The sequence below is a fragment of the Merops nubicus genome, unplaced genomic scaffold, assembly GCF_000691845.1.
Source record: "Merops nubicus isolate BGI_N331 unplaced genomic scaffold, ASM69184v1 scaffold17348, whole genome shotgun sequence".
Lineage (NCBI taxonomy): Eukaryota > Metazoa > Chordata > Aves > Coraciiformes > Meropidae > Merops > Merops nubicus.
Genome location: NW_008627918.1, coordinates 45,693 through 68,150, shown reverse-complemented (window position 1 = coordinate 68,150; position 22,458 = coordinate 45,693). Strand labels below are relative to the sequence as shown.

General features: G+C 35.9%; 1 protein-coding gene across 1 annotated transcript in view; it reads left to right on the top strand.

Annotated features, from left to right (window-relative positions):
- Positions 1-2,093: 2,093 nt before the first annotated feature.
- The window catches only part of SIPA1L2 (signal-induced proliferation-associated 1 like 2), a gene marked incomplete at its 3' end in the record, with an annotated part of 62,585 nt that continues 42,220 nt past the window's right edge, over positions 2,094-22,458 (top strand). Inside the window, exons 1-4 of the mRNA XM_008946509.1 lie at positions 2,094-3,707; positions 9,637-9,770; positions 11,106-11,294; positions 16,711-16,885. Of these exons, the coding sequence (XP_008944757.1) occupies positions 2,243-3,707; positions 9,637-9,770; positions 11,106-11,294; positions 16,711-16,885 (1,963 nt within the window). The remainder of the gene's footprint in view (positions 3,708-9,636; positions 9,771-11,105; positions 11,295-16,710; positions 16,886-22,458) is intronic.

Below are 22,458 nucleotides of genomic sequence, written 5' to 3'. Positions count from 1 at the left end.
TAGGGGTGTTTGGCATAGTTATCTTTGCCCGTGGCAGTGGGGTTGGAGCTAGATGATTTTTAAGGCCCCTTCCAACCCAAACCATTCTGTGATTCAGTGACTCATATTTTCCTTTTGGTGTTGTATTTTCATAAGCTGATGTTTAAAAATCCTACATGTCACTTTTGAAATACTGTTTCTCTGACATGCCAGTTGTTTAAAGAACCTTTTGGAATCCTGTCAGGAACCAAAAACTTTTATTAATTTTATATATTAGATATGTTGTTAGGTACCCTTTCCTAGTAATAGTCATGTAGAAGCTGTCAGTCATGATGCTACTGTAATTCTTAATTTGTGTTTATTAACTCATTATGGTAGAAGACTCCTAAAGTTTGCTGTAGCAAACAACTCTGTGTCAATTTCTGACAAGCAGAAAAAAAAGTCAAGTTTTAGTTTATATTATTACTTTGTGTCCCCCCCCCCCCCCTTTTTTGTTTTTTGTTTTGTTTCTTGTTTGTTGACACTTTTTATGGCATTAAATCTAGGGGAGGAAGAAAACATTTGTCTTCTGACTTCCTTTAACCACCTCTTATCTTCACTGAAATAAGGGGAGAATTAATATTCCAAGCTATTTTGACCTGACCATTGTTTTTTTAAACTCTGCCAAATGCATATTATGCTTATTTGAAGTATCTTAAAAGATCATTATGTTGGTGTTTTGGTTCAAGGAACAAAAGCTGAAAAGGAGGTTTTAATGCTTATAAATATCTAAAGGGTGGGTGTCAGGAAGATGGGGCCAGGCTCTTCTCAGTGGTGTCTGGTGACAGGACTAGGGGCAATGGCCACAAGCTGGTGAACAAGAGCTTCGACCTGAGGACAAGGAAGAACTTCTTTACAATGGGAGTAACAGAGCACTGGAAGGGGCTGCCCAGGGGGATGATGGAGTCACCATCTCTGGAGACTTTCAAGGCCAGCCTGGACGTGTTCTTGGGTGATGTACTCGAGGTGATCCTCCTCTGGCAGGGGGGTTGGACTGGATGATCTTTTGAGTTTCCTTCCAACCCCTAACATTCTGTGAATCTGTACATAACATGCTGGATTGTGTCTGATTTTAGTCTAATTTTATGAAGCGGGTTAAAGGATGGGCTCTGCCTGCATATATGTCTTCATAGCATGAAGCATAGTTGTTCTTAAGACTATTAGAGGGATTAGAAAAAAAAAATATATATCCTAACAACTCAAATTTTGTAATCAAATTATCAGTTATCAATAGGTTTACTCTCTTGTCTGTTGTCTTCCACAAATAAGAAATGTTCTTCATCACAGTAACAGAGTTAACTGTGTAGGTTTCCAACCAGAAGATTATCATGTAACAGAAAGAACTATAACTGGTTTATACTGATAAATAATATTTTTCAGGAATAGAAATAAATCTCTCGGGGGGGAAAGAGGGGAACAAAATACACTTATTTACTAAATTAATCATAGTGCAGAGATGACATCTTTAAAATGTTCTTATAAATGGGACAAAACGCTTTTCTTTCTTTCTAAGTTTCTACCTGTTTCATATATTTCACTTACATTTTCTGCCTGTCTAGCCACAGTAATTCCTATGGGTATTAGCCAGTTTTAAGCAAATTTGAAAACTTTGCTTAAAAATAAATAGTGAATTGAGTAGACAAAGAATAGGCATCTAAGGTGCTGTCAACATTGAAGGAAGTGCAGAGAGAGCTGTACATGGCTCTTCTGCTTGGCAGAACCTGGCCTGCTGCTCAGTGTGTGTAATGGTTAGCCCCCAAGAGATACACAGCTTCAAACTGCACACAACCTGTGGGCATCCTATGGGAATCTGAGCTTATTCCACTTGTTGGGCTTTAAGGAAGCAGGGGATAGAAAACCACGCAGAGCAAGTCCCATTACTTCCAGTTTCATGGGATGTTGTGTATATGCAAGGAACATTGCAAGCTTACTGTTATTGGCTATAAACATTTTAATACGCTTTCTCTTTTGTTTGTTTGTTTATTAACAGAAAAAAGAAATTTGTCTGGATTAATACTGAAGTGAATGCATCTGAACTGAAGGAAATGCATTGAAATTTCTCTCCTGACAGAAGTTGTACAAAAATGGTACCCTGAGGTTTTCTGCTTGCACTTCTGGGAAGACTGTAACTGTGTTTTTATATTGTGGCTTATTGGCCCATAAAAGACAATGTAATAACAAAAGTAACAGTGAATAGTAGCAGTTCCCCTCCCACTGCCTGGACATGAGTGATCAAAGGTCTTTGCAAGAAGATAAGCACAAAGCTAGCAGAATATCCTCAAAGTTCAGGGAGTCTTCAAGAAGTATGCAATCTGATGATTATTTTGCTAGGAAACTTAAAGCTTTGAATGGTAACATGGGTCCTCCTGTTTCTTCAAATCCATCTAGCAAAACTGAAACTAATCAAACTAATGGTACACCAGCTGTGCCTAAAATGGGTGTTCGAGCAAGGGTATCTGAATGGCCTCCTAAAAAGGATTGCTCTAAAGAGCTGAGTAAAGCTGCTTGGGAAAATAGACCTCCAACCAGTTATGAAGGTGTCGGCTCAGTACTTCCAAATGGACAGAATGACCAAAGTGATGGACAGCAAGAAGAGCTAGAATTGGAATTTACAGAGGGAAAATATTCAATTGGAGATCTTTTTGTTCATTCCCCTCAAAGGGGACTTCATCCCATAAGGCAAAGAAGCAACAGTGATGTGACAATAAGCGATATTGATGCTGAAGATGTGTTAGACCAAAATGCTGTCAACCCAAATACTGGAGCAGCTCTTCATAGAGAATATGGCAGTACCTCTTCCATCGATAGGCAAGGCTTATCCGGAGAAAATTTCTTTGCAATGCTACGAGGATACCGAGTGGAAAATTTTGAACATAAACCCCTTGCTCCATTTGGATTTTCTGAGTTTTTCCACTGTGATCCTACAGTTTCTCCAAGTCTCCATGCTGCTGCACAGATTTCCAGGGGAGAATTTGTCAGGATTTCTGGCTTGGATTATATGGATAGTGCCCTACTTATTGGCCGAGATAGGGAGAAATCTTTCAAGAGGAGACTAAAATCAGAAGCAGTAGAAACGTCTCTATTTAGAAAATTGCGAACAGTTAAAAGCGAGCATGAAACTTTTAAGTTTTCATCTGATCTGGATGATAGACTTGACAGAAATGTCCGTTCTTGGAACTGTCAGAAATGTTTTGCACATTATGATGTTCAGAGCGTTTTGTTTAACATAAATGAAGCCATGGCTACCAGAGTAAATGTAGGAAAAAGGAAAAATATAACCACTGGGGCTTCAGCTGCGTCACAAACTCAGATGCCAGCAGGCCAAACGGGAAACTGTGAATCTCCTTTGGGAAGCAAAGAGGACCTCAATTCAAAAGAGAATTTAGATGCTGATGAGGGTGATGGGAAAAGCAATGATTTAGTATTGAGTTGCCCTTACTTCAGGAACGAAACTGGTGGGGAAGGAGACAGACGGATTGCACTTTCTAGGGCAAATTCAGCTTCTTTTTCTTCAGGTGAAAGTTGTTCTTTTGAGTCCTCTCTGAGTTCCCATTGCACAAATGCTGGTGTTTCAGTACTGGAAGTACCAAGAGAAAACCAGTCCATTCACAGAGAGAAGGTGAAACGTTACATCATAGAACACATTGACCTTGGAGCATATTATTACCGCAAGTTCTTCTATGGAAAAGGTAAATTTTTCTGATGCAACTGTTGTGAGAGACTGATGCCTTAGATTTACATTGCTTAGTAAAGATTTTATTTTTTCTTCATGTTCTCTAAGGAGAATCCTGAGTAGTGATGAAGCTCTTTACTAAAATTAAGTCTGTTACTATTGCTCTCCCACAGGGATATTCAACAACCAGTGGGTTATGTATAAGGTTATGCAATACTTGTGTAAGTTCACCAAGTATGGGGTCATTTAAATTAGTATGTAAACTAACTTCTCTAAACCAAACTTTCTTGGTGGGCAGGAGGAAAAGTTGACATTTAGATCCAGTAAATGCATTGGAAATACTGATATCCAGAGTGGAAATTATGATTTCCTGGAAGGTACCTCCAAGAGAAAAGATTTGATTATTGAGGCTTCTGACTCCCTCCCTCTAGTTTCTTCTGTCTTCAAGTGTCTCACTGGGGCCTTTCATACTGTGTGCACATATACAGACTCCTGAAACAGAGAGCTTCTAATGATATTTATTGTTTCAGCTTAATGAAGGTTGCTTTATGCCTTTCTCCTAGCCTTTTACCCTGTTCTTTTAGGGTATGTTCACGCTGCAAAGTGCGAGGACACTCTTCTCAGCAGAGTAATTCTCTTGACTTGAATCATTGTTCAGATAAACTGTTTCTGCTTTGTGATCTACTTTGGCTGTCTTATTCAATACTGCTTTGTGCAATGTGTGGGAAATCTCCATTTTTGTGGGGAGAACTCCAAAATACCTGTCTCTGTCCTTTCTGTCTTATGCATCACGGCTCAGTCTTTTTCCTGTTATTAGAAGAAAAGAAAAAATCTTCTGTCCTTGAAAGACTATTTGTTATTGCCCAAGTCTTCTTGAAATCATACTTCCTCTGCTTGCTAAATATATTTGAAGTGCAAGAAATAAGCACTGTAGTGTACTCCTTCCTCCTATGACCCTTTACAAGGGACTTGAAAGAGAATCCAGTACAGTGCTTGTTTTCACAATATTGTAGACACCAAGAACATATTGGCTGTAAACACAATGTATTTAAAAGGCAAGGAAGAAAAGAAGCTGGATCTGTCATGGAAGAGGAAGAAAGAAAAAGACCCAGAGCTAAGCCAGGAACAAGCAGTAAATTCAGAGGTTCAAAATGGTTTTTAAACTAGGCAGGTTGTAAAGGATAAAGTGTTGAGGGACTCAGAGTGGAAGAGAATGAAAGGCAACTTGTAACAGAAGCGTGGCAGATCTTCTGAGGAACAGAGAGAAGAAAGGATTAGCATGGATGGAAATGAAAAGAAGGTGATTGATGGACAAAGATGGTGGCAGGATAGGGGGAAAAAGAAGACAAGGGTTAAGCCAAATGAAAGAGGACTTGTTTGTGAAATGCTTTTATCGTTGTTAAGTTATAGATTCTGAAGAGCTGAACTTTTTTTGTAAAGAAGAATCTTATCAGAAAGATTTTAAAAGGAAAATACAGAAGGTACTCAAAACCACTTTAAATAATATATTATAAACAAGCCTTTCCAGAAAGTTAATGCAAATGTAATTATCTTTAATTAACTTCTGGTGTTACGTATGTATGATCTCTTGACTAAAAGTAAAGTATTTTTATATTGATACAATATTAAAAAGTTAAGTAAGAGTATCTGAGTGTTTTTCCCTCACATAGTGTACTACTAGGAAACTTGAATTAATATTGTCCTTATTAATAGTTGTTCTGCAGGTAGAGTTCTTCAAAAGTAAATATGATGTGATGCATTTAATATCCATTAATAAATTGTTACCCTCTCACCTTTACAAGGACACAAAAGCTGTACCCTGTTCCACATTATCTTTCCATAGAGCTGTATAGAAGCTACATGAGAGAAATCTGGATTGGATGGCTTTTATGAAGCACATAGCAAGTCAGGGCAAACCTGTTCACAGAACTAAAAACTTTATTTTCAGTACCTCTTATCTCAAGGGATCAAGCATGTAAGAAATCTCTGGATTATTTCCAGCTGAACACAGTTCTCACCTAAGCAAAGTTTATTGTGAGTAGAGGAAATAAAACAGGCGTTTTGCCTTGGGCACCAAAATGTCTTGCTGCTCTGCTGATCTCTCATATAAGAAAAAGTGACATTTATATGCATCCTGAGTCTTAGTTGATGGTCTTCCATGACAGTGAGCTCTCCTAGCTGATTGTTCATTGAATTGTAGATTTAATAGCGTAGCTGAATTTAGAAAAATAATTGTGGAAGAGTGAAATAAAAAAATTAGTGAACAATAGTTATTTGTATATAGAGATAGATGTAATGCCACCAATTTTTTTATTTTGCCTTTAACAAGATATGTATGAAAAAGAAATAACTTTCTGAATATTTGATATAACTCACAGTTTTATAATTGGCACTTGTCAGCATACAAGTTTTATTTCTGTTTTAAGATGCATGGAAGAAACACCCTGGCATGTGTAGCACTAATTATTCCATTCCCTTTTAAGAAAAAAGAGATTTGGAATTCAGTGTATTCTGTAATGAGCTGTAGTTTTATACTGCATATTTATAAGCTTTGTAAGATTGTTAAGATAAACCTCGGCTGATGTAAAATATGTTAATGTTTATGAAAAATATATTCTCAGTTTTCAGGTAAGATTTGTAAAAGCTAGAATATTTTATTGCACGGTTTTGATTTATTAATGGTGTCCTTTAGTGAACTATATTTTAGTGGGATAAAATGGAATGAGAAGAGAAGAAAAGCTATGTTGAGTTTTAAAAAAGACTATTGAAATATGCTCTTGTTATTGACTTGTCCTTTTCCCCTTGTGCAATTATCCTGATAATACCTTGAGAACTGACTATTACTACCATGCTTTTTATTTAAAGGATGCTTGCAACCGTTACCTAATATGTTATTGTGTCTATCTGCTGATATGTAACTGAAAAAAAAATGTCCTAGATGAAATGTACAAGCTTAGCAAGCTTTTGGTATTAACTCAGTTTTGTATAAGTAAGACTTCTATATTAGAAGAAAACTTGACAATTATTCCTTAAAATGGAAAGTAAAGAATGAGGATTATTTTACCATCTCTTTAAACAGCTGTAAGATAGCATTTTTTTCTTCAGTCAATATTTTTTAAATTAATACAAATACGTTTCCATGAGCCTAATAAGTTTGTACTTTGAGCTTTTTTTGAAAAATGTTTTCCCCAAATCCTGGCATATTAGTAGCCACACTGTTCTTTGATTTGCTTCAGCTTCTTTAGTTCCCATTCTTGAAACTGTTTTATCAATTTTATTTTTAATGCACATAAATCATGTATTTGCATTTTTGTCTTTCATATTGTGCAAGAAATAAGCAGATATCTGCCAAGCCTGCATTTTTCTGCTCATTAATACTGCAGCCAAGAAACATAGTAACTGTGTAACAGCCTTTTCTAGATTTACAACAAAATGGAAGGCTCTAGAAACCCTAACTGGGAAGTTTACCTTTTGGCAAAGCCTGAATATGCAGCCATATGGAGTTCTTATATTGTTGGAAGTGTTTGACCTTTGGAGCACTTGCTCTAGTTCCATCCCCCCACCCCTCTCCCATCTCTTCAATTTGATAAATTTGCCCATTAAAGGCTCAGAGTTTTAATTTAACACTGGGAAAATCCATGAGGTATAATTGAGGTATAATTTATCCATTCAGGTAGAATGCTCAGGCTGGGATAGGAATGTAGCTGGTGAGCACGAGAGAAGTAATTTAAAGTCTGTGTCCCAGGTGTTCCTTCCAAAACAAAAAGATGCTACTTGTAATGTGCTGGTACTCATTTTCTCCCCACTGGGAGATGGACTGTAACCACCAGCTTACTTTGTGGATAGATTTTTTGAAAGGCTGCTAAAATAAACTTGATGGTCATGTATGGAGAGATAACTTTATCTTTTTGTATCCATCTGAGAGTATGGATCACTACTCTGTGAAAGACATTTTGAAAAAACTTCTTACACTTTTCTATAAGTACATTTAAAAAAAAAAATCCAAACAAGAAACCACAAAGTATGAAACTAGCTCAAAAATGCAAGCAAAGTGTTTTGTTTTTTTTTTTAAATCTAGATGACCTTGAAAGGAGAAATTAGTCTTATTACTTCATTGCCATGTGAAAGGTGGAGTTCTAGCACAAATTGGATTGGCAGACATTTCTGGAGGTCATCCAGTCTAATTCCCTGTTTAAAACTTCCTTTAAATGTAGGTTCTGAATAGGTTGCTCAAAGTCTATTCCCTTTTAGCTGTCCCTTTAGCTTTTGACTGTCTCTAAGGATGGAGATTTCACAGATTCTCCTGGCCACCTGTTCCTCTGTTTGTTTTCCCTCAGTGAGGGGCTGCATCTTGTGATACCTGCATCTTGTCGTTCCTCTCTGTACCTTGAAGAAGAGTCTGGCTTTCCTTTGTCTGTAACCTCCATCAGCTAGTGGGAACCTGCAATTATTTTCCCCTTAACCTTCTTTTCTCAAGGCTGTGCAAGCCCATCTCCTTCAGCCTCAATTATATACCTCATGGATTTCCCAGTGTTAAATTAAAACTTTGAGCCTTAAAGGGCAAATTTATCAAACAGAAGGGGGATATGCATTTCAGTATCTGCCCTATGCACATATTACTCATTTGTTAAAAGCCTGCCAGTTATTCCCCTCCATCTTTTGCACCCAAGTACAGCCCTAGCCTCCAACACATCAACTGTGCTCCTTCGGCTTGGTCAGGTAGATGAACTTGTTGAGGATGCATTCCATTCCATTATTCAGATAATAATAATAAAAAAATATTAAACAGTAACACTTTCACAACCAACTTCTGATAAACCTTTTAGTAACTGGCCAGTATTTGGAATTTTTATTACTAACTACACTGCTTTGAGGCCAGCTGTCCAGCCAGTTTATGTCCACATCCAAGCCATGTCTTTTCAGTTTAGCTACACAGATACTATGGGAGTTTGTGTGTAGACTTGTGCTAAAGGACAAGTGGGTGATGTTCATTGCTTCTTTCTCGTGTATAAAGCCAGTCATCTCACTGTAGAAAGCAATTGGTTTGGTCATGCATGGCTTGCATTTGGTAAATCTTTGCAGGCTGTTTCCAAGCATCTTTTTGTCCTTCATGTGCCTGGAAATATCTTCCATGAGAATTTGTTCCTTAATCTGCCTGGGAATTAAGATTTATCATGACTAGTCTATAGTCCCAAATGCTCTTTCTTGTCCTTTTTGAAGGTGGATGTAGTCACACAGTATGACCTTTCAAAGATGATGAAGAGTGGCCTTACACTGACACTGGGTAGTTCCCTCAACATGTATTTTGTTTGGTCCCATGGACTTGAGTGTGTCTAGTCTGCTTAAATGGTCTCTAACTTAATCTTTCAGTTCTGTTGGGTAGTGCTTTGCACTCCTAGACTGGGCCAGCTGACACAAGGATGAATGTAACTATTCATCAAAGACTGAAGATTTATTAGGCACAGTTTTCACCAGTTAAAACTAATTTGCTGCTTTGAATGTAAAGCCTTAAATAACAATAAACTGAATGAAACGAAGGAAGCTACATACACATTTGTCTGAAGACTGTTAGCTTCTGTAGCTAACATAAGCCTGCTAGACTTTATGTAGATATAGTTTCTTTGAAGAAGTTTCTTACAGCATCAAGAAAAATGATTAACTTCATAGTAAAAAAAAAATGCAAAAATACTGTAATAGCAGCAGTTGCAGTAATTTGAGTTATGTGATATGAGTGGTCATTCTTCTCATCAAAATTGGCTTTTTGTTAATGCGCTCATTGTGCTGTTCAGAAGATAACAAGCCAGTGTATTTACAGATCTCATAGCTCAGTTAAAAAGAATATGTTTTTTCTTGCTGCAGAAATTTTTAATGATATTTGATGAACATTTGCTAGGAGACTTGTACTTCATTATACTCTTCTCTCTTCGTTCACTCTTATGCAAAAGAGCATCAGAACTACTTTGGAATAGATGAAAATCTTGGACCTGTAGCAGTCAGCATCCGGAGGGAGAAGGTTGAAGATGTCAAGGAGAAAGAAGGATCTCAGTTCAACTATCGTATAGTTTTCAGGACAAGTGAGGTAATGTTCTTTCAGTAATTCTGCAAAGGAACTGAAAAGTTAACTTAGAGTTTAGGATGCTAGTTTGTCTGTGGGTTTGTTGTTAACTTTGAAAGTAGATCTCTTTGTGGGAAAGGAATGCTTCTTGTACCATTAGTAAATGTAGTTGCTCCTGGAACAAGGTTTTCTTCTTCTGTACTGCATAAAATTGTTCTCTTTCGGAGCAGACATCCAAAAGGATGTAAGCTGACTGAAGGGAAGGAACTGCTAGGAGCAAACAGGGGAACAGATCACAAGAGCAAAGCTGAAGAAGTTTGGATCAAGCAGCTTGACTTTAAGTGTCTAATGACAGAAATAAAAGATTAAGAAAAGTAGGGAAAAGGGAGGGGAAAAATATGAAAGGTAGTACTGTGATTTATTTGTATGTGTGTTTGTTTCAAAGTACTTTCTTAGAAGCTTTTCCTTTGAGAAGTTCTTCTGTGTATCAGCATACATGATTTCTGGATGGAATATTAATACGTTGATAAAAATAATTGTCTATTTGCAAGAATAGCTTGGTTGTGATACTTGTGGAAGGATGTCTCATAACTTCTATTGCAAGTGAATTAGTATCTCTTGCAAACTAATTTCTTTATCACAGAAGCTAGCTTTGATTTGTATGAAAATACACAGTATTATTGTAGCAACTATACATTTTCATAATCCTGAGGACTATAGCTTTTTATTGTGATTAGGACATAGAGAAGTGTTAGCTAGACCTGATATCTCTGGCTAATATGTATTTACCAACACAGAAAGATGCAGATTTTTTTTTTTAGACTAAGATTTTCTTTCATTGCCAAAAAAGGGCTGTCTCTGTATGGATGTGTGGAGAGGTGATTCATCTGACTCACTTCTAAGAAATTACTTATGTTTTGCTAAATCAATGACAATAAAGCAGAATGGTTAAAAAAAAATGGTGAATGGGTTAAATAGGTTAGCTGAGGCTTAAATCACCTGTCCAACCTCACATTCAACTGGAAGGATATTATGGCATTAAAATTAACCATATTTTTTTCCTGGTGTATTAAGGGTTTTTTGCCAAAAAAAGAAAGTAGTAGTCTTTGGAATTAGAAGTGTTAATAAAATCTGTGAACTTCTTTTAAAAAATAGATTTCTCACTGAGACAATAAGAGCCTGTGTCTCCTCTTTAAAAGTTTAGTAACCTTTTTACTGCTTAAAAAAAATTTAAAAAAAGGAATCTTTTTCTTCCCGTTTTTTTCTTCCGTGCTTTTGCTAAAAACTGAAGTTGATATCTGTTAAAGTCATTGTAGTGTTAGAACTAAAAATATTTTGTGTGTTTTACCTTTACTGCAGCTTACTACACTTAGAGGAGCAATTTTGGAAGATGCTATACCATCCACTGCTCGGCATGGCACAGCAAGAGGCCTGCCTCTCAAAGAGGTGCTAGAGTATGTCATACCAGAGCTGAGCATTCAGTGCCTGAGGCAGGCTTCCAATTCTCCCAAAGTACCTGAACAGCTCCTTAAACTGGATGAACAAGGGGTATGTAGCACATGACTTTTCTATAAAGACTGTTCATTAAGGGGAAAAAGAAATGTTAAATATTTTGCAGACTGTTAATAAATGTGGATCTGTAATGCAAACCATTCACTTCCTTGGTTTTGGAGATACCTGTTACTAAGTAAATTCGTTTTAAAGGACATTGCAGCTAAGGAGAAAAATTATTGGTCTGTGGAGAGTCTCTTTAGATGAGTGACTGAGAGAAAGATTATAACTAAACTTTTAACATTGATAAGAGGTGATTTTTGCAATCTGTATTTGCACTTCAATATTTGCTAGTGCTAAATGCAAATGAAAATACAGCGAAGGTTTTATTAATATTGGGTGTAGATAAGGAGGATAATAAGGCTGCAGGTAATATTTGGTATAGAAAAGGATATAGTGTATTGTTATACAGCTACATCTAAAATTTTGGGTTGTTTCTTACAATAACATTTTCTGATTAACTTGACAGTAGTCTTATTAGGATAGACTGCTTCTGGGTTCAAACAACTGAAATTGTGATTGAGACTAATTAATTAAATTCATGGCAATGAATTATTCACATGGCTTAAATGAGGAGACCATGGTGAGACTTAACTTGGCTCAGTAAAGTGAATAGGCTTCTTCAGACCTCGTAATTAAATGTATAGCTTCCAAGTATTTTATGAAGGACAGGCTTGTGATGTCTTCTAAATCAGTTTTTAGAACCACATTTTAAAACATCATTTAAAATGAAGATTGCACTTTCTAGGCAAAAGTCAGTATCTGTTGAAGTTGAATCAGCTGAGGGACCCAGTGGATTCTGATGATGGTATAGTTAATTTTTTAATGCTAATTCAGTTTTGAATGCAGTGATTACATGGAGTCTACCAGAATTCTTCTGTCTTCTTTTGTGGCCATAACAATTGCTCAAAACCAAGTAAATGTAGACAGAGGCAGAGAAATGCTTTTTTGGATTGTTAAGCTAGTTTTGTATCTATATTTTATTGCTCTTGTCCACTGTAGTATGCAAGAAGGAGCAGTAGTTGAAAATTCAGTTTGCCAGGTGTCCTTATTTTCTTGAGTGTTTTTCAGTTCTTGTGGTAAAAGAGTAAAGGGAAATCAGAAGCACTCAATTCTGAATCTGAGAGTTCCCGATGTGCTGTTGCTCTCTGTCTTTCCTGTTTGAGCTCCAGAGTGAGTTTAGATTAATCTAACAAATAATACTCACTGCTCAGAGGGGCAGTATGTTCTAGGCAGTGTAAAGTACGACTTTGACTTGAGCTGAATGTTACGCAAACTCACTATAAGTATTTCCCAAAAATTGGAAATGGAAATTGTCAATTGAACTGAATGAAATAATTCTTTAATCATCACTCCTAATTTTGAAGAACAGCAGTACATAGCACTTCTTTTTATTTTGGGCGATCAGTTCTGAAAATTCAATCCTGTTGTGAAATGGGCTGTCACCAGGCAAAATGTAATATTAATGTGTATTATGTGTTTCTTATTATGAGGTAATTACTTGAACATAGAAAGCTGTGCATGGGACTGGCATGAGATGCATTTATGCTTTTAATCCGCTTATGTACTTGATACTTTCAGTTTATTAGTCAAGCAAATACAAAAAGAGTTATGCTTGGCAACTGAAGGTTGCTGGCTGAAGTGTCATGAATTTAAAAATATGAATAATGATCTAGAGGATTAATACTGTCACCAGAACAATATTCATTTTGTGTAATGGTGTATGAAATGTTTGCACAGTTCCTCAGCAGGCTGAAGACTGTTTTGGTGTTTTGACTCAGGCTTCTACCTGGCTCACAGTTTTTGGTGAAATGTAGTTTGGATTATTGAGGAAAAATGTGGCTAAAACTTTGTCTCTAAAATGATAGTAGATGATAGATGCAAATATTGGATGGTTGACCCAATCTGAATACACAAATAAAGAATATGCATTTTTCCCAATTTATTCTGGTATATAATGATCAGCATTAGGTTTGGCTGTAAATTTAAAAGAAACCTGGATAAGATAGGATTTTATTTTTTTACTTCTCTCTAATTCCCCCTACTTTCCCCTACCCGAGAAGCTAAAGGAGTTTATAAATTATTTTCTGATGTCACATTATTAAATTTTTCTCACTGTTACATTAAATGTAAAATTTGTAATTTAGAAATCATTAAATCAGAACCACATCTGCAATTTTTTACTTAAAAAGACTAGAATAAGTATATGATACCTTTTCAAAACTGTCAAAATTTATCGGTTTTAAGTAACTTTAAAACTTTTAAAAAATATTCTGATAGCTTTCCATGCCACTTAAATTTGCCAGATAAGATCTGCCAAAGCTCATTTAGTTGCTTTGTTTGTAGGCACTGGCATTCTGAAGGCACCTTGGTTTCTGCTTCTCAGCAATCCCCATGATGTTGGCATGAGAGTTCTGTTGCTGAGGTCTTCTAATGTCATAGTCATGAGTGTTGCTAGCACTGGGCTAGGAGCTTCATGTCACTGCAAAAGAACTTGCAACTTGTGTCTTGTTTAGGAATAGTGGTATTGGTAGAATCAAATTTGTACATAATTGCCTAATGTTTACAATGGTTGTTCATGAAGTGAAAATGCAGGATTAATTTCTTCCTTGTGCTGGGGAGTTTCAGATCCTCATCTTCAGCATCTCCTAGGACAATGTTTAAACCATGAGATGGTAGGTTGTTTTGGAGGCTAGAGGTATATTTCACTCTTGTTTCGAATTATATTGATATTCATCAACAAATCCAGGAATGACTGGTGTCTCAGAAAGAAGGAAAGAGTCTGACTATATATTGCTAGACTGAATATTTTGCTCAGGTGCTTCTTTACTGTTAGTTGTTGCCCCTATTGTTGGTGGCTCAGTTAGCATTTTGCTTCTCCACTCCTCAATTCTAGTGTGAAGTCAAAGAAATTAACTTAAATTCCCTGTGGTTTAAGCTAAACTATTTGATACGGAGCTGGGATAAAGGTGGCAGTGTGTTCACAATCATTTTAAGTCCCTGCTGGGAAGTGTCAGATAACAGCACTGCTTCCTGTAATCTAAAGTTTATATGAGAAGTTTTCTTCCATTTTCCCCAGGCACGAAATGTCATGCTAGCTTTCCACTGAGCAAAACAGTCACCAGTGTGCAATCTGGAACGTTTTGTTAAGTACCTAACTCTCTCCAGGCAGTGCTTCAAAGTGGGATCAAACAAGGAAGCACTCTGGATGGACAGCATCTAATAGCAGTCAAAAGGAAATGACAAGACCAAGCTGGTATCCTAACCCTGCTCTGCTCCAGAGTTCAACAGACAGCTCCTACAATGCACTCATAACATGGAATCTCCTTTTACTGGTCACCCCTCCCATTCCACGTCAAACTTTAGCACAGCTCCTGTAGTTCCACTGTGTTCTGTGCTGCCCAGTGAAATCTTACTGTACCACCATTCCTCATTCCTGTCCTCACTAAGCCTCTATGTTCCTAACTGCTCCCTGGTCAGTGGCCTCCTGCCAGAGTATGTTCCACAAGGGCTCACGCCTACATAAAGCAGTTATCAAGGGGAGAGGATGGATTGGGGCTCACCAGAGAGGCAGGACAGCTGCCTTCATACACTACTCTTATTCATGCTGTGCTGCAGGCTTTCTGCAGCAGTAGACCCAGTTCAGTAGTGTACGTTGCTGTGAATATAGATCTGCTGAAATTGGAGTTAGGCCTGTTTCTACTAGGTAAAATGAGAAGAAATTGTCCTAGTCATAGGTTTAACTTCATAATAAGAAAAGAACTCCAGGCCAAATTGATGTTTTGAAGTGTTTTACTATTGACTTCAGTAGTCTTAGCATTTCCTTATTACTTAATTTTAATACATTTACCTTTGGGGAATGAGATTCGTATTGTCAAGGATTCTGTCTGTTCAAAAATCAAGATTCAAAAGTCTTAATTAACTTGGACATCTTGGGGATTTTTGGTGTGTTGTTTGTACATGAAAGTAAATAGTTAAACCAAGAATTCTGTCAAGTTAGATCTTGAATTGCATGGGAGAAAAAGAATACTAGCTTAAAAAAGAAATAGCATCACGAAAACACAGAAGACTAGGTTGGTAAAAGCATAGTGAAAGCTTTTATTTCTCCAGGGGCGATGAGGATTTGGGTAGTGGTTGGGGTTTGCTTTGTTTTGTTTTTTAATAGACTGTTGACAACTGCCTTATATACAACTCCACTTACAGTGGAGAAATGAATGCAGCACTTATTGAAGAGGGAAGGTTAAAGGATTATTTGAGGTCTGGAATGATATTTTTGACACTTTTTTCTTTCATGTATGTATGTTTTCTTGACTCGACCTTTTAGTATTCTTGTCTTGTAGCTTATCCTCAAAATTGCTGTGTCAAAACATTGGTGCAGTAACATGTCTATGGATTTGAGTTTTACAGTATATTTAACACAGGAGACCATGTGTTACATATGAGTAAGATTAAGCAGACTGGTTCTTCTAACCTTTGCTCTGCTAGGAATATATACAGTCTTTGCATAACACAAGTTTTAGACATTAATTCTGAAGTTTGATTAAGAGAAGTCTACAGCTGGAGAGTTGATCTGAGCTGTGAAAACAGATAAATGTCTTAAGGGAATATGGTGTGTCTGATGGTCTCTGACAGTATGTAAAGCTCTGAAAGTTGTCAGTTAAGAATAATAGGACTAATCCATTCTCGTGGCATTTTCCTGTTTGTCCTCTTAAGGATACATAAAATCTAAGAAAACAAATGTTCTGCTCAAGAAGTAATAATCTCTTTTTATACTTAACTTTTTATTGGGTTTAGGCTTATTTTTTTATAGAAGTAATTTCTCTTTATGATGTCCTAGAATTGAGACTCTAGTTTAACAAAACTATTTTTAGCTGATTGATAGCTTGAAGTATACTTCAGAAATGGGAAATAACTTTTAATAATAAATTATTTTATGGAGAGTGAAACAGATCAAATTTAAGAGAAATTACAGTTCTGAGAGCCTGTTTTAACTGAACTGCAATTAACGTTAAGGAGTAGAAATAAGGGAAAATAAGCTCACCTTGTTTTGAATCTGAGAAAGAAGAAAGTTATACAAAAATTGTCAATTAAAGTTATCATGCTATAATGTGCAGTAGAGTGTGCCAAGTCAAAAGTCTTCATGTACTGCTTTTATCTGTGTTTGGATAGTGACAATCCAGTTTTCTTTCAAGCTAGTTGTTGCGGGGTTTTTGTTCTTTTTGTGTGCTTCTATTTATTTAACTTCTGTGGTGACTTAATTTCCCAAATCAGAACACCTATTTTTTCACTTTCAGATAACTTCTGCCAGGGGTTGTAACAGTGTTAAGATTCTTATTGTTAATATTTGTTCTAGTATTGACTTTGCTTACATAATTTTTTAATTTCCTTTTTTACCTTTTTTTTTTAATTTCAGCTGAGTTTTCAACATAAGATTGGTATCCTCTACTGCAAAGCAGGCCAAAGCACAGAGGAAGAAATGTATAACAATGAGATGGCAGGACCAGCTTTTGAAGAGTTCCTTGATCTGCTGGGCCAGAGAGTACGGCTAAAAGGATTCAGTAAATACAGGGCTCAGCTAGACAATAAAAGTAAGTTACTGCAGTAGAAACTATAATTATCCAGTTTGTCTTCCGCAAATCCTGACTTGTCTTTTCTTGCTCTTAACTTCAGGTTTTGATTAGTAGGATTATGTGGTAAAGGAGAAAGATGAAGTATATGCTAAGAGCATGTGTCACACCTAGTCTGAAAGGTTGTTGACTTTTCTGTGATATTAGTAGAGCTGAAAATCAAAGCCATTTATTTCGTGTGTCTGTTAAATCATACTGCATGAGTGATATATTTCATATATTTCAGAATAACATCTTATCTTTAAAAAGGCAAAATAAAAGGCATTTCAAATTGTGGAGTCATGACAAGGAACTATTTTCCTTATTTCAGCTAAACCTTGGTGCTTCTTTTTAATCAACATACACAGTGAAGTTTATATTTGAGGGACAATCAAGTTTTCTCAGTTCTTCAGCTGCTTACTGTGCACGTGTGCGAAAGTTATCTGGCAGCTGATAAATATTCATCTACCTAAGCACTGTGTTACTACTCCCATTTCCTCAGGTCTCTCAGTTTCTCAAAGTGCAATACAATAGTAATTTAATTGTACGAATTTGTTGGGTTTTGTAGCAAAAATAAAAAGTAATAACAGTATTGCTGTTAAAAAGAACCCAATGATATGTTAAGACAATGCTTTATTAGCACTGCTTTTCACTGTCCTTAAATTTAACATAACTCATTCTTAGTTCAGTGCAGTTTTAACAGGATTTAGACAACCAATCACCATGAGCTGTGATCTGAGACTATCTAGGTATTCATCTACTTTAGTGTAACATACTACTTGTATACATAAGAAGACTAGAAGTAAGGAAGAAATCTTTTACGGTGGGGGTGGTAAAACACTGGCACAGGTTGCCCAGAGGGGTGGTAGATGCTCCGTCTCTGGAAAAGGTCAGGCTGAATGGGACTCTGAGCAACGTGATCTAGTTAAAGATGGCTGTGCTCATTGCAGGGGGGTTGGACTAGGTGACCTTTAAAGGTCTCTTCCAACCCAAAACATTTGGTGATTCTATGATTTGGTTTGTATCCTTACTTTTGCTGTAGCTTGTGTGTTACATTCTGAAAGTAGAATCTTTTATATATTGCATATAGCTTGTGTATAATAAAACATAATTATTTTTGTTAGTTTCAAAAGGTTATACTTTGCTGTTAAATCCTGCTACTTGTGTGTGTATTCTACTTAGATTTCTAATCAAGTAGTAAAGTTCCTTTAACTGTTAGAGATAAGCTACCAAGAAGGAAGCTTGGAAAAGATGCATTTAAAGGAAATTAAGGGAAGACTTTCTTTTCTTGGAAAGGATATTTTTCTTTTCAGCTAGTCACAGAGATCTAGGGATCCTAAGTCTTCTTACTTGATTCTCTGTTCCTCCTGATATTTATCCACCTGATCTAGCCTGGTCCTTAGGAATTTCTTATGTGTTTTTGCTACTTCAGCATCAGTTTTCTCTTAACTGGAATATCTCTGGACTGATTATTTATTAAATTATACATTTGGTCTTGATGATCTCAAAGATCTCTTCCACCCAGAATGATTCTGCGATTTGGACACTGATCAGTGTCATAGTTATAAAGATTTCTCTTCTGTTACACCCAGCTGGTAGTGCCCTGATGGACTGTCATCTCCCATACAGCATTAGGAGGGAGAGATAATGATTCATATTAGAAATTTTTGGAAATGTCTAGTGCCTGTGCATTGTGGTTGGTATCTAGTGCTGTCCACACGACAATCTTCAGTGGGAAATGAGCTATGTGAAGTTGGTGGTAAAACCTTCTGCATTTACAAGGAAGGGAGACCAGCTTTGCAATTGAAGAAATCTTTCACGTTCTCCATCTCTAGTGGTGGTGGGAAATGGTGAAAAAAGTGATCTGAATCCTATGACAGATTCTAATTTATGACTTACATGGTAGGAAAGCTGCAATTCCCTAGCCCTGTCAACCTATGTAAGCACCACATTTATTTTTATTAACATTATTGCTTCTTTGCTTTCCATGCTTGTTTCGTTTTAATAATTCAGGCTTGATAGACTATTGCATCCTATTTCAGTACAGAGTAACTCATTTTTCAAAATAATGTGCAGAAATATTTATTAACACGCTGCGGATGTCAGACTTCTGGGATGAATTGATAAAAAGAAATGAAGAATTCAAAAGGCTAAGAGGCATTTTGATTTTTGTGTTTTTGTTTTTGTTTTTTCCTTTTTTTTTTTTCTCAAATCATAGCATGGTCATGTATCACCTAATAATTTTTACATATGAAAATATATTTACTGTCAAGTAAATTCAGTTTCTATGTTTGCCATGATTCAATATGAATGTACATTGCTGATGGGCATAGTGAACACTAACAATTGTAATGTTTTACTAATACCGTGTGCCATTAGTGACATTGGCCTGTCATAATATGTTCTTATAGTTTGCAACAAACAGAATGGAATTAAGGGTGTTCATGAAGATATAGTCTTCAGTTTTTCATTAAATGTAAAACACTGACTTAATTGTCATCTTTTTAATATAACAGCACAACAAGTGTTACTGCATGTTGTGTTTATAATTGGATAACACACTGCTCTCTCTGCCTGCAGGTTCGGAATAGTATAATAAATTTATCTCTGGTAGCTGTGTTTTTGGTAGGCATAATTTTTCAGTGATACTTATTGCTCAGTTTTTTGTAGGGTTCACATTTATTAAGGTTTCCTATTCTCAAAAGTTTGATTGGCAGGTGTTTTGGTGTGGGGTTTTGTGTTGGTTTTTTTTTTTGTTTGGTTGGTTGTTCTTTAATTCAGTCTACTTACCTAATGTTTTGATAAGTAACTAATCAGTCCCTTTCATATAATGTAGAATGTTATTGTGGGTTAAGCTGTCTGGCAGGTAAGGCTCCACCAACTTGATTGCTCACTCACACCCCAAGATGATGGGTGAGAAAATCAGAAGGACAAAAGCAAAAAAAAAAACCTTATGAGTTGAGATTAAGTCAGTTTGATACATGAAGGAAAGGGAGGAAAAAAGCAACCACCATCCCCTCCTCCCCCTAGAAGTCCCAAACCCAAACACCGAAAAACAAAAACCCCTCCTGCAACAATCAACCAAACAGCCAGCCAACAAAAAAGCCCCACCAAAACATGTAATGCCAAAATCATTTGTAACGTCCTGTAAGCAGACTGGTGCCCAGCCAGTTTGACCAGCAGCTCCCATGGAAAAACTCCCTCTGCTCTTGTTTTTCTGCAGAGTGTGATGTTATATGGTATGAAATCTGTCTTGGGTCAATTTGAGACAGATGTCCTTGCTGCATCTCCTCCTGTACTTCTCGCCCACTCCTAGCATACTCCCCAGAGCTGGGGGACAGTGTGGGAAATAGAGAAAGCCCTGACACTGTGCAAGCACTCTTCAGCAATAGCTAAAACATTAGTGTGAGTGTGTTACCAACACTAGTGTGATCCCATATAGAAAACACTTTGTGGGCTGCTATGAAGAAGACTGACTCCATCCAAACCAGACCCAGGGCAAATGTGAAGGGCACGGGGAATATATTAACTACAGAACCTTTTGTGCCCTTCTTTAGTGCATTTGCAATGACATGCAATTCTAAATCCCAAGATCAAAAAATAAGAAAATTAGAGGAAATTTTACCAGTCCAACACTACATAATTTTAATGTTTTAAAACATATTATTCTACTATAAATTGGACATTAACATATTATCATAACATTAATATTCTCATTATGATATGTATCAATTGGATTATGTTTGCATTTAATTTCCTTATACCTGTAAAGAGACAAATGAAGGTGAAAGAAATTGAGGGAATGTTGTAATTCTGTATTTACAGAGGTATAGTGCGGTTTCCCTGTTGCTTGGTAAAAAGGTGCTTTTCTGCAAAAAAGTAGAAAAGTTTTATAACTGAAAAAAACTATCCAATTTTTCTCAAACTTGCTGAGATAAAAGTAATTTTTGGAAAAGAATGAGGTGCAAAAAAAACTGTCAGCAGAGTAATGTTTGTAGTAGCAACCATTATGTAAATGTAATCACAGTGGGCCTTAGTAGGTGTTCAGTAAAGCATCTGTTGAGTTAGAAGATTTCAGTTTGCTTAGTGTGAGTGACTAAATTTCAGAAGAAAAACTTGCTAGCTCATTTCCAAACTCAAGCTGCTAAATCAAAAGTATTCAACTAAGTAAGATGTTGCATTAGGAGGGTATTGATTTAAGACTAAAGAATCTGCCTTTCTGTTACAAGTTTTTAAAGGGACTATTTTGTGCACTATCTGTTCTAGATAATTTGACTTTAATATCTAATTGCAAAAGGAGTCACGCGGTAGAGTTTATGAGATCAGTGTAGTTTAGGCAGACATTTGAATTTCACAATGTAATTTAATTCATCATATGTCTTCAAAACTCTGTCTTTATAAAAAGCGATGGGAAGGTTATCATGGAATTGTATTTTCAAGAAAGTTTTTAAAACAGGATTGCAATGTTTGGGTTTTTTTAGCAACATTTAGGTAAGAAACAAGTGGAAGTTATGTTCCCTATTTCTTATGTAACTCATTTATATTAATATTAATCAATGAAGTTATTTTTATTCTCATACAAACATAACTGATGAAGCCAGTTGTAATATGAATGTGGTCAAAATTATACACTTACACAAGTATTTTCAGATTTAGGGCTGCTGATATGGTATGGTTATGCCTGAATTTTATATGTTTATATACTTTTAACTGGAAAACTAACATGGCAAATCAATTTCTTTTTGGTATACAGTTACTTTCTAAAACAAAACAAACTCTAAAGTCTTAAACTGTTTGGAAGAGAGTACTGGAGAACATTTATTAGTGTAGATAATATAAAATTATATTTCAACAAATCAGGTGAACATGGAAAAAGAGAAGAAAATTTGATAGTTGTCTTGACTCCATAGTACATTCCCAGCTTCCTGCTTTAAAGTTAATTGTACTTACTTAAATAATCTATACATATTAAAGAAGGTAAATGAAAAGGATTAATTTATGACTACAAAATAAAACTCACCTAGTTGGCTGTAAAAATTCTGAAATGCTAACTCTATTAACAAATTTCCTAAGTAAAAGAAATAACGATAATATAGTATTATGTATTAAATGTATGTTAGTAATTTTAAAAGATCTGAAAATGCCCAATACTTGACATTGTACTAAAATGTATTCTATACATATTTTATGTTTTAAAAATCTCTGAGCTGCAGTATATGTTCTAATGTCAGATTCAAAGTAGCATTGCCAGTTTATTTTTAGTAAATATGGGATTAGTCAATTGTCCCTATTAATGTTTTAAATAAGCTAATATATATAATATATAAATCTATACTCAAGTAGCTAATTGATTGTTCTTTCTGTCATGAAATGCCAATATATTCAAAATTAGATTGTTTGGACCTTACAGCAAATTCTTTGAGCAATTTTTTGCAGGCCCTTCTATGTCATAATATCAAAATAAAAAGTAGATCTTAAGCTGATGCAAACTGTTTTTTTTCTATTGAAAAGAGCTTTAAATTGTGTTAATGGATTTAAATCATAGCATGGAAAGA